Raw genomic sequence first — 12669 nt, forward strand, 5'->3', positions numbered from 1 at the left:
CCCCTCCCCTGTGGAAATGTGTTAGTGTGTTAGCAGGATTGGCCAAAAGCATCCGGTGATGTTTTATGGCAGCAGAGAGGGGCCCACCTGGAGGGGAAAAAATGCAGGTGGCTGGACTTCTGCTTGTTTTGTTTTTTTCTTTGGTTTACAGCATATGAATGGTCCAAATCTGGGAGTTTCAGGGCTAGTGTTACATGCCAACGAGTTTCTTCAGCGGCCGTGCATGCCGAAGATGAGGAAGCTGAAGAAGATGGTGACACCCACCAGGGAGATGGTGGCGGGTGCAGTGAAGAACTGGCGGTAGTTGATGCGGAAATACCACACCACGGCCAGGATCACCACAAACACGGGTACCACCAGGCTTCCCGTGCTGACGGCCACGCCCGCTGCCCGCAGGCCCCCGGAGACGGCAGGCGCCCCCTGGGGAGAGCCGGCGGCCCCCGCCTCAGGGCCGCCGTCGTGCGGGGCCTGCGAGACGTGGCAGTGGATGACGCTGTTGTGAGTCACGTTCAGGGACAGCAGAGTCCTCTTGGAGTCCTGCAGGAGTTGCCCTTGGTAGATCAGCTTGATCTGATGCTCACGCCCAGAGAAGTACTTACTGGCAGGGGAGAAAGTCACAAGGTAAGTGGCGTGTTTCCTCATCGCTGATCGCACGTGCAATCGTGTTGCTCTGCCTATTTGCTAGTCACAAACTGACGGACCTTTTTCAACAGCTTTCTGAAATGCCGCCGTTAGACTAAAAGCGATGCCATCTTGTGGCCATCTGGTGTAAATCACCTACGTGGGTTTATCAAGTCTTCTTCATGACACGCCAGTCAGAAAGTTGTTTCTTTTACACACTTCAATTGGGCTCATTTGAATTTGTGACAACTAACTAGCTAACAGCAACGTGGTGCGGTGCGGTGCGGTGCGGTGTGGCGGCGCAAGGTGTGCCCTAACCTCTTGAGTTGGTCCACAGTGTGGTGAGGTTTGACCACGGCCACTTCCTCTGTGTCGTTTAAAAACTTGAGTCGCACGCAAAAGGACGGAGTGGTAGACATGTCCTTTTGATAACGCCGCACTCTCTCTTCTTCTTCACCGTAATCCTCGTCTTCCTCCTCGTCCGAAGCGTGAATCCTGCCCCCGGGGGGTGCTTTGCTCTGAATGTCCAGCAGCAGGTCAGTGTCTTCCGGCGAGGCCACCTCATCCGTCTCGCCGCCGTCATCCGGCTTGTTCTCCAGCGAGGGCGGGGCGGCGCCCGTCTGCTCCGGGGCATCCACCTGGACGTCGCCGCCCGCATCCCCGCCCACACCGATGAGGGAGGCGTGAGCGCCTGCCGACAGGATGGTGCCCAGGATGTGGTCGCCGCGCTCTGCCACGTGTGTGGAGAGCCAGGCCAGGACCAGCGCCAGGGCCACAAGCAGGGCCCCCCCCACCGCTGTGGCCTCGCCGCCCATCCCGTCCAGCATGGTCAGTGCACACACTGCCATCGTCTCCTGCATAAATGGTATATGGATTATATATATATATATATATATATATATAATTCATTATATATATATATATGTATATATAAAAATGGTTGTTGGTTTTTTTTTTTGGGGGGGGGGGGGGGGGGGTTGGGGAGGGGTCATCTTCGGGGCCAAATCTTACATGGATTTCTTGTCCGACGAGCCAGTGTTTACTTAGAATAGAACTCTACTGACGATTTTTCATGGCATAATATTTCCTTGGAATCGAGTGCTTTGTGGCAAACGATGCAGTACATTGATTGGCAAATGTTAAATGTTATTGATTGGCATTCCCTCCTCAATCCCAAGGGAAAATGGACCCGGAAATGGGACACAAGACGGACGGCTCATTTGTTGACGTCACAATCCGGTTATTTAACGTTGCGCGGGTGCAATGCATTCCAAACAGGTCTTCATCATCATAAAATCAAGGACATGCCAAGAGTGTTTTCACGCGGATTTATACGCCACGCCAGCCAATGAGCAATATTGCGACTCTCGTCCAAGCGTTGATTCACGTCAATAACGAGCAGCGTTAGCCTCGCGAGCTAAGCCCAAGCCCAAACCCAAGCCCAAGCCCAAGCTAAATCAAAGAAAACCAAAGCTCTTGCCTCCATTTTCGCGACTCCCCTTTCACGTTCATCATCGCAAATACCCGCGATGTGGAGGACACGATTGTTTCTTACCAGCCAGGCGTGCGATCAGAGCATGTTTGACGACGAACTTGATCGATGCTAGTAGCTAGCAAGCGGCTACTTCCTCAAAACAGGACACGCACGCGCGCGCGCACACACACACACACACTCTCTCAGGCGGAAGAGAGGAGGGACGTCAGCAACCCGTTGCTGTGCTGATGTGCTCACACAAGCTTATTTATTTGACCTACTGGCTGGCGTTTATTCTTTGATGTATTTTAATGCATGTCATAAAAAAGCCCCCATAGCAAATTCATTCGTCCCAGCCGTGTCAAGATAGCATACATTTTTGTCCCCCCAAAAATATACTACGGAGTCGTTGTGGTTTTTTTTTTTTTAAGTCAAGGAAAATAAATGAAAAAAAACCAACAACCTGTTTTTCTGAAGCGTAATAACTACGTACGGTAGTCGTTGTGTGCTGGATGTGCGCCTTTAAGAGGCGTGAGTGACGTCAGGAACCGACCGCTTGCCACTGCTTGGTCTTGCCACTGCTTGGTCTTGCCACTGCTTGGTCTTGCCACTGCTTGGTCTTGCCACTGCTTGGTCTTGCCACTGCTTGGTCTGGCCAGCCAGCGCAAGTTGCAGCCTTGCGAGCGAGTCTTTTCATTTGGTAAACACTTAAGTAAGGCTACAGTCCTAATTGCAACGATACATTTTTCTCTGTCAGCTATTTTTGAAAAATTGGAGAAAAACATGTGAAATCATATTGTTTTATATGTGATATGGATCCAACAAGCAAAAAAAAAAATAAAAATCAAGGCCAAATTTAGTGCAGCGTGCCGTCATTCTGCAGCAGCAGGTAATCCCGAACCGAGCTGGGGACGTCCAGTCGACTCGCTTGCGAGTGGCAAAGCGCCCCCAAGCAACGACGCAAAGCGCAGCGACAGAGGTGCTGCAGTGAGCGAGGCTGACCGCTCAGCTCACGGACTCGTTGGAAGAAACTCTCGTGTCCTCGCGTGAGAGGGCCGTCGTCTTCCATCCAGTCGCACGGCGGGACGTACGGGTACGAGTTAAGGAGAAGCTCCAAGGTTGCGGGAGAGAGGACACACCGCTTCAACGTCTGCGTGCAGACAACAGCGAACAACACAATGTTAACGTTAAGAAAGTCAGCGAGCCGGCCAGCCGGCCAGCCAGCCGGCCAGCCAGCCAGCCAGCCAGCCAGCCAGCCAGCCAGCCAGCCAGCCAGCCAGGAAGACAGTCTCCAAATGATCTCGACTGGGGCTTTTCCAAACCTTCGGTGGGACAGGTTTGGCTCCATGATTCAGGAGCATCTGTACCACTGCTTCAGGTTGTTGGTCCAAGTTGTCCTCCAGCGCCTGAAAGCACCCGCAATCAGCGTTCAGTGTGACTTCCTTCTCTTGACCGTCGCGTGCTGTCGTACCTGCAGCGCACACTCCAAGGGCGTGTAGCCCGCGCTGTTGCTGACATCTGCCTTGGCTCCGTAGCGCAGCAGCAGCTCCACCATGGCCGGGCTGCAATTGTGGCAAGCGTTGTGCAGCGGCGTGTGTCGCTTCTTACCCGCCGTGCGCGGGTCGGCGCCCGCGTCCAGCAACCTGCGCACCACGGCCAGGTAGCCGCCCACCTCCCGCGGCTTGTCGGCTTTGGCGCAGGCGGCGTTCAGAGCCGTCTCCCCCTCCAGGTTGGTGGCCAGCACGTCGGCGCCGAGGGAGAGCAGCAGCTCCACGTGGCCCTCCAGGCCCCTGGAGGCGGCCACGTGCAGCGGAGTAAGCCTGGACTCGGCCGTCCTCGCGTTCACGTCGGCGCCGTCGTCCAGAAGCAGCTCGGCACACCTGCGGGTGCATTTTCACGTCCGGTCGCATGGGTAGCGGGCGACAATAATCCTCCCGACGGGCGACGATAACCCTCCCGAGCTCACGGTAACGAGAGGGGTGAGGTGCACAGGTGAAGAGGAGCGCTTCCGTCGGCCGTCAGCAGCTGCGCGTCCGCTCCGTGGGCCAGCAAGAGTTTGACGCAGGCGGCGTGTCCTCCCGCGCAGGCATCGTGGAGCGCCGTGGCGCCTCCCGGCTCAGCGTTCACCTCGGCTCCGCGGGACAAGAGCTCCTCCACGCACGCTGCGTGCCCACCGCCGGAAGCCAGGCGCAGGGCGGACGTCTGCTTCACCTTGGAGCTTATGGTCCATATGCCTGAGCGAGGAACACAAGGTACATACACTCTGGAATGGAGTCAAAGTTAGGGTTAGGGCTGCTGAAGGATTAGGAGAAAGAACGGTGGCCAAGTGGGAACGCTCCCACTCCGACATAGACAAAGAAGACTTTCACAACCAAGTGGCTGGCAAGCTTCAGGAATCGTAGCTGCTACTGCAGCAACGGTGTTAGCCTTCCTACGGCGTTTTGCTTTGTGTGAGTCCAGCCACATCGAGTTACTAAGTGAGTTTGCCAGCCACCGACCGCTGAGCTGGAGGGACGTACCCATCTCCGGGGCCCACGTCATCTCCTCATGCACCGTCTCCATCTGAGCGTTGAGCATGGCGGGGTCCCTGAGGACGGCATACACCCCCTTCATGTCCCCGCACATGAAGGTATTGTGGATGGCAGCGTCTCGGCAGCGGACGATAGGCGGGGCGGCCCGCACCTCCTGGAGCCGTTGCGTAGCCCTGCGGGGGGCTCTCGGTAGCGGGTCTCGGGTGAGTGCGCGCCTCTGGGCCAGGGCCCTTCGTGCGTCCTCCCAGTCTTGCAACTCCTGCTCGAGCCTCAGGGAGCGCAGTGATGTGGATGAGATGGGAAAGGCGTCCTTGGACATGACGTTCGTTTCTTGGAGAACAGAGAGAAAAAGCTGCTGCACCATGTAACTTCCATTGGATTTCTTCAAACGGGTTCGAAAAATACTTCCAAAAAGGTCGGACTCACCCGCAGCGGGAATCGCAAACACTTAGAGCCTCATTAGAAGCACATTTGTTCCTCTCTTTTATGCTCAAGCGTATACAGGGTTGCCAAATGACAACTCGTACTCGGTTAATAATAGATACTGGGCTCTGTGTAAACTGATACCTGTACATTTCTAAAATGCTCAATAGGTGGCGGTGTTGACAAGCATAGAAACAAACAGCAAATCATACATGTAATTGGTGTTTATGAATTATGGCTGTGCTATTTATCGCTAAGCCGACGGACCACGTCGAACCGGGAGGCAGGCGCGCGTGCTACATACGGGTATACTCGATGCAAGAAAAAAAGAAATAAAATACAACGGCAGGCGGTGGATGGAGTGAGGGAGGGAGGGGTACTATCTCAACAGACTTGCTTGTTCTTCGTCAAAACACGTACGTCATGACGTTTGAACGTGAGTCGCGGGCTCACCGGTGTTTTCTCCTCACTAGCCCAGCACACCAACACTAGCAAGCTAAGCAGTTAGCCACTTTGTAGCACCAAATCACTTGAAAACAACAAGGAGCAAACGTCCTTCCTTCGACGTCTTGTGACCCGTCGTGTGTGCGATGGTAAGTAAGTGAGCTCGTATTAGGCGAAACGTTAGCTTGCACGCTAGCATGAGCGTCCTTTTCCTTTGAAGTCGCCAACATCTTTGCTATATATTCAAAACGAGCTTTGGCTTTTTACAGAGCTGCCATCTGGGTGGGCTGTTCAGCATAGGCGAGGACTTTGACGACGAGGTGATCAAACACACCTGTCACCTGTCACCGCTCGCTGGCGGCACACGGACCACCTTTACGTCAGCATGACCGCAAAATGTTGTTGACGAGGCCTCCCTCGTATTGTTTGTGCGTCAGGACTTGCTGGGGACTCACTGGGCCGCCACTGTGCCATCCCACCCTGTGGATGCAACTCGCCATTCCGGCACCAACCTCCAGAGAGCGTCCACTTCGGAAACAGTTGCACCGACTTTACGGAAGCTGTCCTCGGGGGCTCGGGCTTTCCACCGCCACCTACCGGTAAACCCTGAGCCCCATGAGCCCCGCTTGGGGTTTGGGTCGAGGCCCGCTATCACACGGGTTCCTCCGAGAGAACCCGGCGCCAGCCTCCTCCAGCCAAATGTGGAGTCTTTGCTCGCCTCAAATCAGCTTACTCCGGCTTTGCAGGACCTTACCTCAGGCGCTCATTTCCTGAGGCCCAGTTTGCCACCCGCACTGAGCCTCCCTAAGCCCCATGTGGGGGCACAGGGGAGCCCCGGCACCAATGAGCCATTCCGGCCTCTGGGCCGGAAAACCTTGCGGAAGCCTTCTTCGAGCGCTCCAGCTTGCGCTCTTCCGTCCCCCGAATCGGACTCGGGGAGGGCCAACGGGCAGCCGTGTCCCGTCCCCACCGCCGTTGTGGCATTCCGCCCGCTGGGTGCCACCCCCGTGGTCACTCGAGGCTCGGGATCTAACCTCCTTCAGCCGAGCGATGAGCGACCAGCTCACTCCCTTGCACCTACCGCACGCCATGTCACCGAGCCCCCCTCGGGGTTACTGCAGAAGCCCAGCGCCAATGTCGCCGCTCAGGATGACTTTGACGACTGGGACTTGGACCTTGCCGACTTGGAGGCGTGTGAACGTTTAGCCGTACCCTCTGGCCCGCTCCAAGCCCTAGGTGGAGGGACCCTTAGAGCGCCAACCTCCACAGCCACCTCGCTAGCCCCAAACACTCTTTCCAGGAGTCACGGCAAGCCTCAGCGAGCGGCGCGGAGCACCCCAGGGCCCTCAGGTCCGCCTCGGGGCCTCTTTGAGACGGTTTCACCCGCGCTCGTACCCTCCCCCTCTTCATCTCCCGCCTTTAGTCCGCACCCCCTCAGCACACCGTTGCTGACAAACCACCTGGTGCAGCTGGTGTCTGCGTCAAACAAGGTGTCCCGCAAGAGGCCTCGCTCGGAGCCTCGGCCGCCCAAGACTCGGCGCTTCCCGGGCCCGGCGGGGCTCCTCCCGGAGGAGGTCGGTTTCGAAGCGTTGACGTCATCCATCTAAGATGGTTTTCCTGTCCAAATGATGTCAGTTAATGAGTTTGTTCCTTTTCCCCAGCCACCCAGTCGCAGTCTGGATGAGATTGTGGTGTCTGTTCCCCAGATTCCCGCCTACGGTGTGGCGGCTCGTCTTCCACACCAGGTAATGAACGGCGTGCAATATTCGCATGATCTCAGGGAAGCACAATAACGTTGCGGTTAGCGCAGGCGTCTTTTTGAAATTGAGAGCGGATTATTGGAGAGGGCAACCACATGTGTCCCAATACCTTTGTCCAGGTTTCCTGCTCCCAAAGTGAGGAAGAGGATTTTGGCGGCCCCTGGGCGGCCATGAAGGCCGAGATGGGACTGGACGATCGGAACCCGGCGTGCTTCCTGTGCTCCTTCAGCGTGGTTATGGTGCTCCGCAAGGTCTCTCTCTCTCTCTCTCTCTCTCTCTCTCGCTCTCTTGCTTGCTTGCCTGCCTGCCTGCTTTGCTTTCAGTCATTTTTTTCTTTTCTTATGTCTTGTTTCGTTGTGGTGGTGGCAGGCAGCTTTGAAGCAGCTGAACAAAAACAAAGTGCCAAACATGGCCGTGATGCTCAAGAGTATCACCCACACGCATGCCGACGCTAAGGCCGTGTTCAGGGATCCTACAGGCACGTGCGGATGCAAAACAAACACACACACACACACACACACACAACACACACTGTACTATTCCTGCACAGCAATGGACACGGCCATATTGTTGACTAAAGGTGAGATCCGGGGCACGGTGCATCGGCGCCTCCTGGAGGAGCGCTTTGGGGAACTGAAGGTTGGCGCCGTGCTTCTTCTCAAACAAGTGAGAAAACACTTTTTAGATAAAAAAAAGAAAAGCGTCACCAAGATCCTTTGATCTGAAAGCCAGTGTGGTATTTTCTTGTAGGTGGGCGTGTTCTCCCCCTCCCATTGCAACCACTACCTCAACGTGACGCCTAACAACCTTCTCAGGATCTATTCACCAGATGGAGGCTGCCACAAGGGGCAGCTGCCGCCGCCGTCGGTTCTGGTGGGCGACGCGCACCCAAATCGGCAAGCATCGGCACACTGTCTGCCCTTCAAATTTTGTTTTTCTTTCTTTCTTTCAAGGAGGAGCCCTCGCCCGCCGTCGAGCCTGTGAGCTGCATGCAGCTGGTGTTTGACGATGACAACGCCGGTGCCGACGACGGGACCAAATGCAAAGATGGAAGCCCGCAAGCTTCAGGATGGGACGCAGGTGGGTGCGCTAAAGTGTGTAGGATGCCAAACGATTGTGTAACCATTTCAGACTAATAAAAGGGGCTGGTCACACTTGATTGCAGATGACCTTGATGAGCTGTTGGTGGCGCTCTCCGAGGACACTTACAGTCTTTGAGTTTGACAACGGACCCCGATGTCATTGTGAAAATGTTCAAAACATGCAAAACTGTGCAATTTTTGGTTGTTGTTTAAAAGTGCCCCAAGTGGCTTTCTCTGTTGATATTAGCAAAGAAAAAGGTATTGCAACATTCTTTTCTCACATTGATTGATACAGGCCAACGGTGATTGATAATAAATGGGTTGATTGGTTTGTTGGATGATGGTTTGGAAATTAGTTTGAATTTGTTGAAGGCAAAAATGTAAATTGTATCCTTTGTTAATATCATTTATTTAATCATAATTTGCCTTGAAACTTTCACAGCCTCTCCTGCTACATATGCAAATGGGGCGCATAATTATGCCTGATGATGCTTGATATTCCATTAAAAATGCACTCAGCAATCGTAATTACTCTTTACGCACCGGCCCTAATTTGACACTTTTCTTTTCATCCTCAGTTAAATTGAGTCCCTGGGGGAAGGTGACATTTTTCATCCCTCCATTAAATTATGATTTTAAAAAAGGGCATCAAATAATCAATTTGAGTGTGTGAGAAGGTGAAATCAACTTTCTGTGAGGAACAAAAATGCAAAGGAGTAAAAATGATTGAGCTCGCGGTTCAGGAGGGCCGACCGCATCGTTTGCCTGCAGGCAAGTAGCTTACCAGCCAGGGGAGGGGTCATTGTGATTTCCAAGTCACGTGGTAGAAGTGATCCTATCGTGTCTGATATTTATCTTTCTTAGCGTGAGAAATAATTCAACACTGTCATCCCGTAAAGGAGTAGGATTCGTTATTAAATACAGCTCGGGAGATAAGGAGATTCCTTGGGTAATTGGAGGCGGTTCCAAAATGACGTCACGGACGCACGTCGTCCTAATGACAATTATGTTGTGGATACCGGAAGACGGACGAGGTGCGGGAAAGTCACGCTAAAGTGCCTTCATTAAACATAAATGGGGCGACTGGAAACTTGCTTCCTTTATTAGAAGGGCAACTGCAGCTACAGCCGCAGAGTCATGAATATCGTCGCCAAAGCCACCAAATTGCAAGGCCAGCTGGAAAGTAGGTGAACTGTCAACTTTCGCCATTTTGGAGGGAGTACCGTAAAAGTCCAACTTTTCTCTTTTATACGCTTGCTAGAAATCACCCCTTTTGTTCAGTGAAGGCTTTCATATTTGATGTTTGCTACCTTTTCCTCCGTGACGTATTTTTTTGAGGCTCCAAGTCAGTTTTTATAATGCTTGGAGTTGAAGGGGACACATGGAAACCCGCAATTGCTCTTTTGTGTATGTTCCATTTGCACTTTTACAAAAAAACAAACAACGTCTTTTTATAGAATCATCTGTTGATTTTGGCAAGCACAGCACTGTGTTTTTGTGTATTTTAATCTGTTGTTTTTTGGGGCATTTTTTTTTTAACTATAGATGTTAATTTTTATGTTTTTTAATCGTTTTAACGTTCTTATATTAATCTTTTTTTTTTTTCCCCCATAGTACTTTTCATTACACCGTTTAAAATGTACACTGAGAGGTTACATTGCCCGCCAGTTTTTTTGGCATGAGCATCACAGTCCGTCCCTCCTGCCTGCCTTCTTCCCCCATATGAAGAGTCTCACAACAAGGATGCTTTCCTCATCTCCCTTGGTGTGCCAGCCAGCGATGGCGTGCTACCTCTGACCTCCCCCCGCCTCAAGTTTCTTTTTTAGTCCTGCTCCCTCCTTCCCAACATCACAGCTCACTTCTGCTTCACTTCCCATGACACCAAATACCCCCCACACTCCTCCACGAAGCACTACTATCCGTCCATTTGTCTGTCAGTCTGCGTCTTAGCCATCTTCCTGCTTCTCGTCCGTCCGCCTGTGTCTATCTGAGGTGACGGGATGTGGAAGTGTGCGGGCGGGAAGGAGGGGAGGGGAGGGGAGGGAGTCGACCAACCTTTTTTCTCGCCCCCCTCCTCTCTTTTCTCTCTCACGCACTCCCTCTCTCTTTCTCCGCCGTTGTCAGGCGCCACCACAGATGAGCAGGAAAGAGGCGGGCGAGCGGATGTAGCCGGACGGAGGACGCCAGGAAGAGTTTGGATGGGCGTGCGCGACTAAACACTGGCTTGGATCACAAAAGGCTGAGCCAGTTCGCCAGCCAGCAGCCAGCCAGCCAGCCACCCAGCCAGCCAGCCAGCCACCCAGCAGCCAGCCAGCCAGCCAGCCAGCCAGCCAGCCAGCAGCCAGCCAGCGGCCAGCCAGCGGCCAGCCAGCAGCCAGCCTCCTCCGTCCCTCATCTCACACACTCGCACCGGATGTCTCCTCGCTCGCTAGGCTGAAGACGAAAGGTGCTGGCCGTCTGTCTGTCTGTCTGTCCGTCCGTCCGTCCGTCCGTCCGTCCGTCCATCCATCCATCCATCCGTCAGTTGTGTGCATGGGAGAATCTGGCACGCTTGGACATATGTGTGATGTGTGTGTAAGATTGCACGCAAGAGTGGCTGCTTGAGTCCTGTCACTATGGAATTTGGTGAGTGAGTGAGTGAGTGAGTGAGTGAGTGAGTGAGTGAGTGAGTGAGTGCGTGAGTGCGTGAGTGCGTGAGTGCGTGAGTGAGTGAGTGAGTGAGTGAGTGAGTGAGTGAGTGAGTGCGTGCGTGCGTGCGTGCGTACAGGATGGCATGGATGGGACCAGGATGGTTGCCTTGACGTTTCCGTTCAAAATGAAGTATTGTTGAATTTTCTCTCATTTTTCTTTGAATTTGTAATTTTAGATATACACGCTTTTAGTTTTCCCATTTTGTGTATACTTTGGCATTTATTTTGTTTTTGTCATTGAATAGTAATATATATAAATTCTATCTTTTTTCAATGTTGTTAAACTTTTTTCTATTTCTCCAAATTTATTTAACATTTAAAATAAATTTCAATTAGATTTTATTGGAAGACATTCATTTTGATTTAGATTTTCATTGTATTTTAAACATACATTTGATTGTCAATGTGAACAAAATCAAACCTGTTCTTTATTTCTCTTCATTTTAATGCACAATTTTTTTTCCCCATTCCATTTGATTTCTTTGATGACGGCCCTTGACCCTTCTAAAGACGACTTGTATATTGGGCGCAGGTGCGAGAGTGTGGGGGAAGAGCGGGCTTCCCGAGGTGACAGAGCCCCCGCCGACGATGGACCTGAAAGAGAGCTGCGGAAGCCGAGAGAGCTCCAGCCTGCGTCCGGGCTCCTGGCGGGCCTTCGCCTTGGGCAGCACCCTGCACGGCCTGCGCTTCGTCTTCCCCTACTCGGGCGGCGGCGGCGGGACGGCGCGCCGCCTCCTGTGGGCGGCGGCTCTGTTGACCTGCACGGCCCTGCTGGCCCTGGAGAGCGCCGAGCGTCTGGCCTACTTCCTGTCCTTCCCTCACGTGACCAGCGTGGACGCAGTGGTGTCGGGCAGCCTGGTCTTCCCCGCCGTCACCGTGTGCAACCTCAACGCCTACCGCTTCGGGCGGCTGACGCGCAATGACCTGTACCACGCCGGCGAGCTGCTGGCGCTGCTGGACGTGCACCTGAACGTCTCGCAGCCTCACCTGGCCGAGCCCGACGTGCTGGACTTCCTGCGGGAGCGCGCCAACTTCACGGCGTACAAGCCCAAGGCTTTCAGCATGCGCGAGTTTGCCGAGCGCGTGGGACACGACCTGCGGGAGATGATGCTCTACTGCCGCTACCAAGGAGACGAGTGCAGCCACCGAGACTTCCAGACGGTAAGTGCGTGCGCGGCGGCGGAATCGAGGAAAATGTCAGTCGGGTTCACGGATGAGTCGCCGGCTTGTGGATTGAAAGTGCATCTTTTCCTCCCAGGCTTTCTTTGGCCCGATGGGCTCTCTCTGCGTTCAGGGTTCGTTTGGCGCGTTCCGGCTGCCCAATTGAAAGCGCGTGATCTTTTCAAGGCCTTCATGTCAGAGCAAAGTCAACACCCGCTTGTTGCCGATTGTTAGCTCTCGCGTGTTCTGAATTGTTAAGAGTTGCTTGTTTCCAAAAGTTGCCGTTGCTCTTTTGTCTGCGACTTAATGCAAAAACTTTTCTCTGACTTGCCACAAAACTTAAGGTTGAGTGAGGCGAGCGAGGCAGGGGCCAAGAATGAATTGGTTCCATTCAGGAAGCCGGGGTCCTTTTTTTCCCCCCTCAACTCTCAGTGTGTCATGTTTGAAGGTGGTCTACAAATGCTTTGGTCTTGGTGCTGTGGT

At 53.4% G+C, this 12669-nt stretch overlaps 4 protein-coding genes across 7 annotated transcripts in view; 2 read left to right on the plus strand and 2 right to left on the minus strand.

The window, feature by feature from the left end:
• On the minus strand, positions 1-2335 carry tmub2 (transmembrane and ubiquitin-like domain containing 2). 2 transcript variants are annotated; one of them, XM_049745144.2, is made up of 3 exons: positions 2177-2335; positions 940-1475; positions 1-598 (listed from the first exon to the last, which is right to left on the minus strand). In XM_049745144.2, exons 2-3 carry the CDS (start codon positions 1467-1469, stop codon positions 211-213), a joined length of 918 nt encoding a protein of 305 aa, XP_049601101.1. In that variant the 5' UTR covers positions 1470-1475; positions 2177-2335; the 3' UTR covers positions 1-210. The 2 variants fall into 2 exon arrangements, with proteins under 2 accessions (XP_049601101.1, XP_049601100.1); XM_049745143.2 differs by having other exon boundaries at positions 2102-2281.
• A 546-nt stretch (positions 2336-2881) lies between these two features.
• On the minus strand, positions 2882-4990 carry asb16 (ankyrin repeat and SOCS box containing 16). 3 transcript variants are annotated; one of them, XM_049745135.1, is made up of 6 exons: positions 4778-4990; positions 4615-4702; positions 4062-4329; positions 3567-3975; positions 3418-3501; positions 2882-3245 (listed from the first exon to the last, which is right to left on the minus strand). In XM_049745135.1, exons 1-6 carry the CDS (start codon positions 4988-4990, stop codon positions 2952-2954), a joined length of 1356 nt encoding a protein of 451 aa, XP_049601092.1. In that variant the 3' UTR covers positions 2882-2951. The 3 variants fall into 3 exon arrangements, with proteins under 3 accessions (XP_049601092.1, XP_068509469.1, XP_049601091.2); XM_068653368.1 differs by having other exon boundaries at positions 4615-4682; positions 4778-4911; XM_049745134.2 differs by having other exon boundaries at positions 4615-4945.
• Positions 4991-5523: 533 nt separating this feature from the next.
• hrob (homologous recombination factor with OB-fold) lies at positions 5524-8673 on the plus strand. The gene is made up of 10 exons (XM_049745128.2): positions 5524-5642; positions 5763-5813; positions 5931-7067; positions 7155-7238; positions 7373-7504; positions 7623-7731; positions 7834-7919; positions 8004-8126; positions 8207-8333; positions 8419-8673. Exons 1-10 carry the CDS (start codon positions 5640-5642, stop codon positions 8469-8471), a joined length of 1905 nt encoding a protein of 634 aa, XP_049601085.1. The 5' UTR covers positions 5524-5639; the 3' UTR covers positions 8472-8673.
• A 147-nt stretch (positions 8674-8820) lies between these two features.
• Positions 8821-12669, plus strand: part of asic2 (acid-sensing (proton-gated) ion channel 2) — a 61978-nt gene continuing 58129 nt past the window's right edge. The window contains exons 1-3 of the mRNA XM_049745131.2: positions 8821-9518; positions 10460-10781; positions 11558-12186. Of these exons, the coding sequence (XP_049601088.1) occupies positions 11614-12186 (573 nt within the window). The 5' untranslated portion in view covers positions 8821-9518; positions 10460-10781; positions 11558-11613. The remainder of the gene's footprint in view (positions 9519-10459; positions 10782-11557; positions 12187-12669) is intronic.

The sequence above is a fragment of the Syngnathus scovelli genome, chromosome 16 (genome assembly GCF_024217435.2).
Source record: "Syngnathus scovelli strain Florida chromosome 16, RoL_Ssco_1.2, whole genome shotgun sequence".
NCBI classification, from domain to species: domain Eukaryota; kingdom Metazoa; phylum Chordata; class Actinopteri; order Syngnathiformes; family Syngnathidae; genus Syngnathus; species Syngnathus scovelli.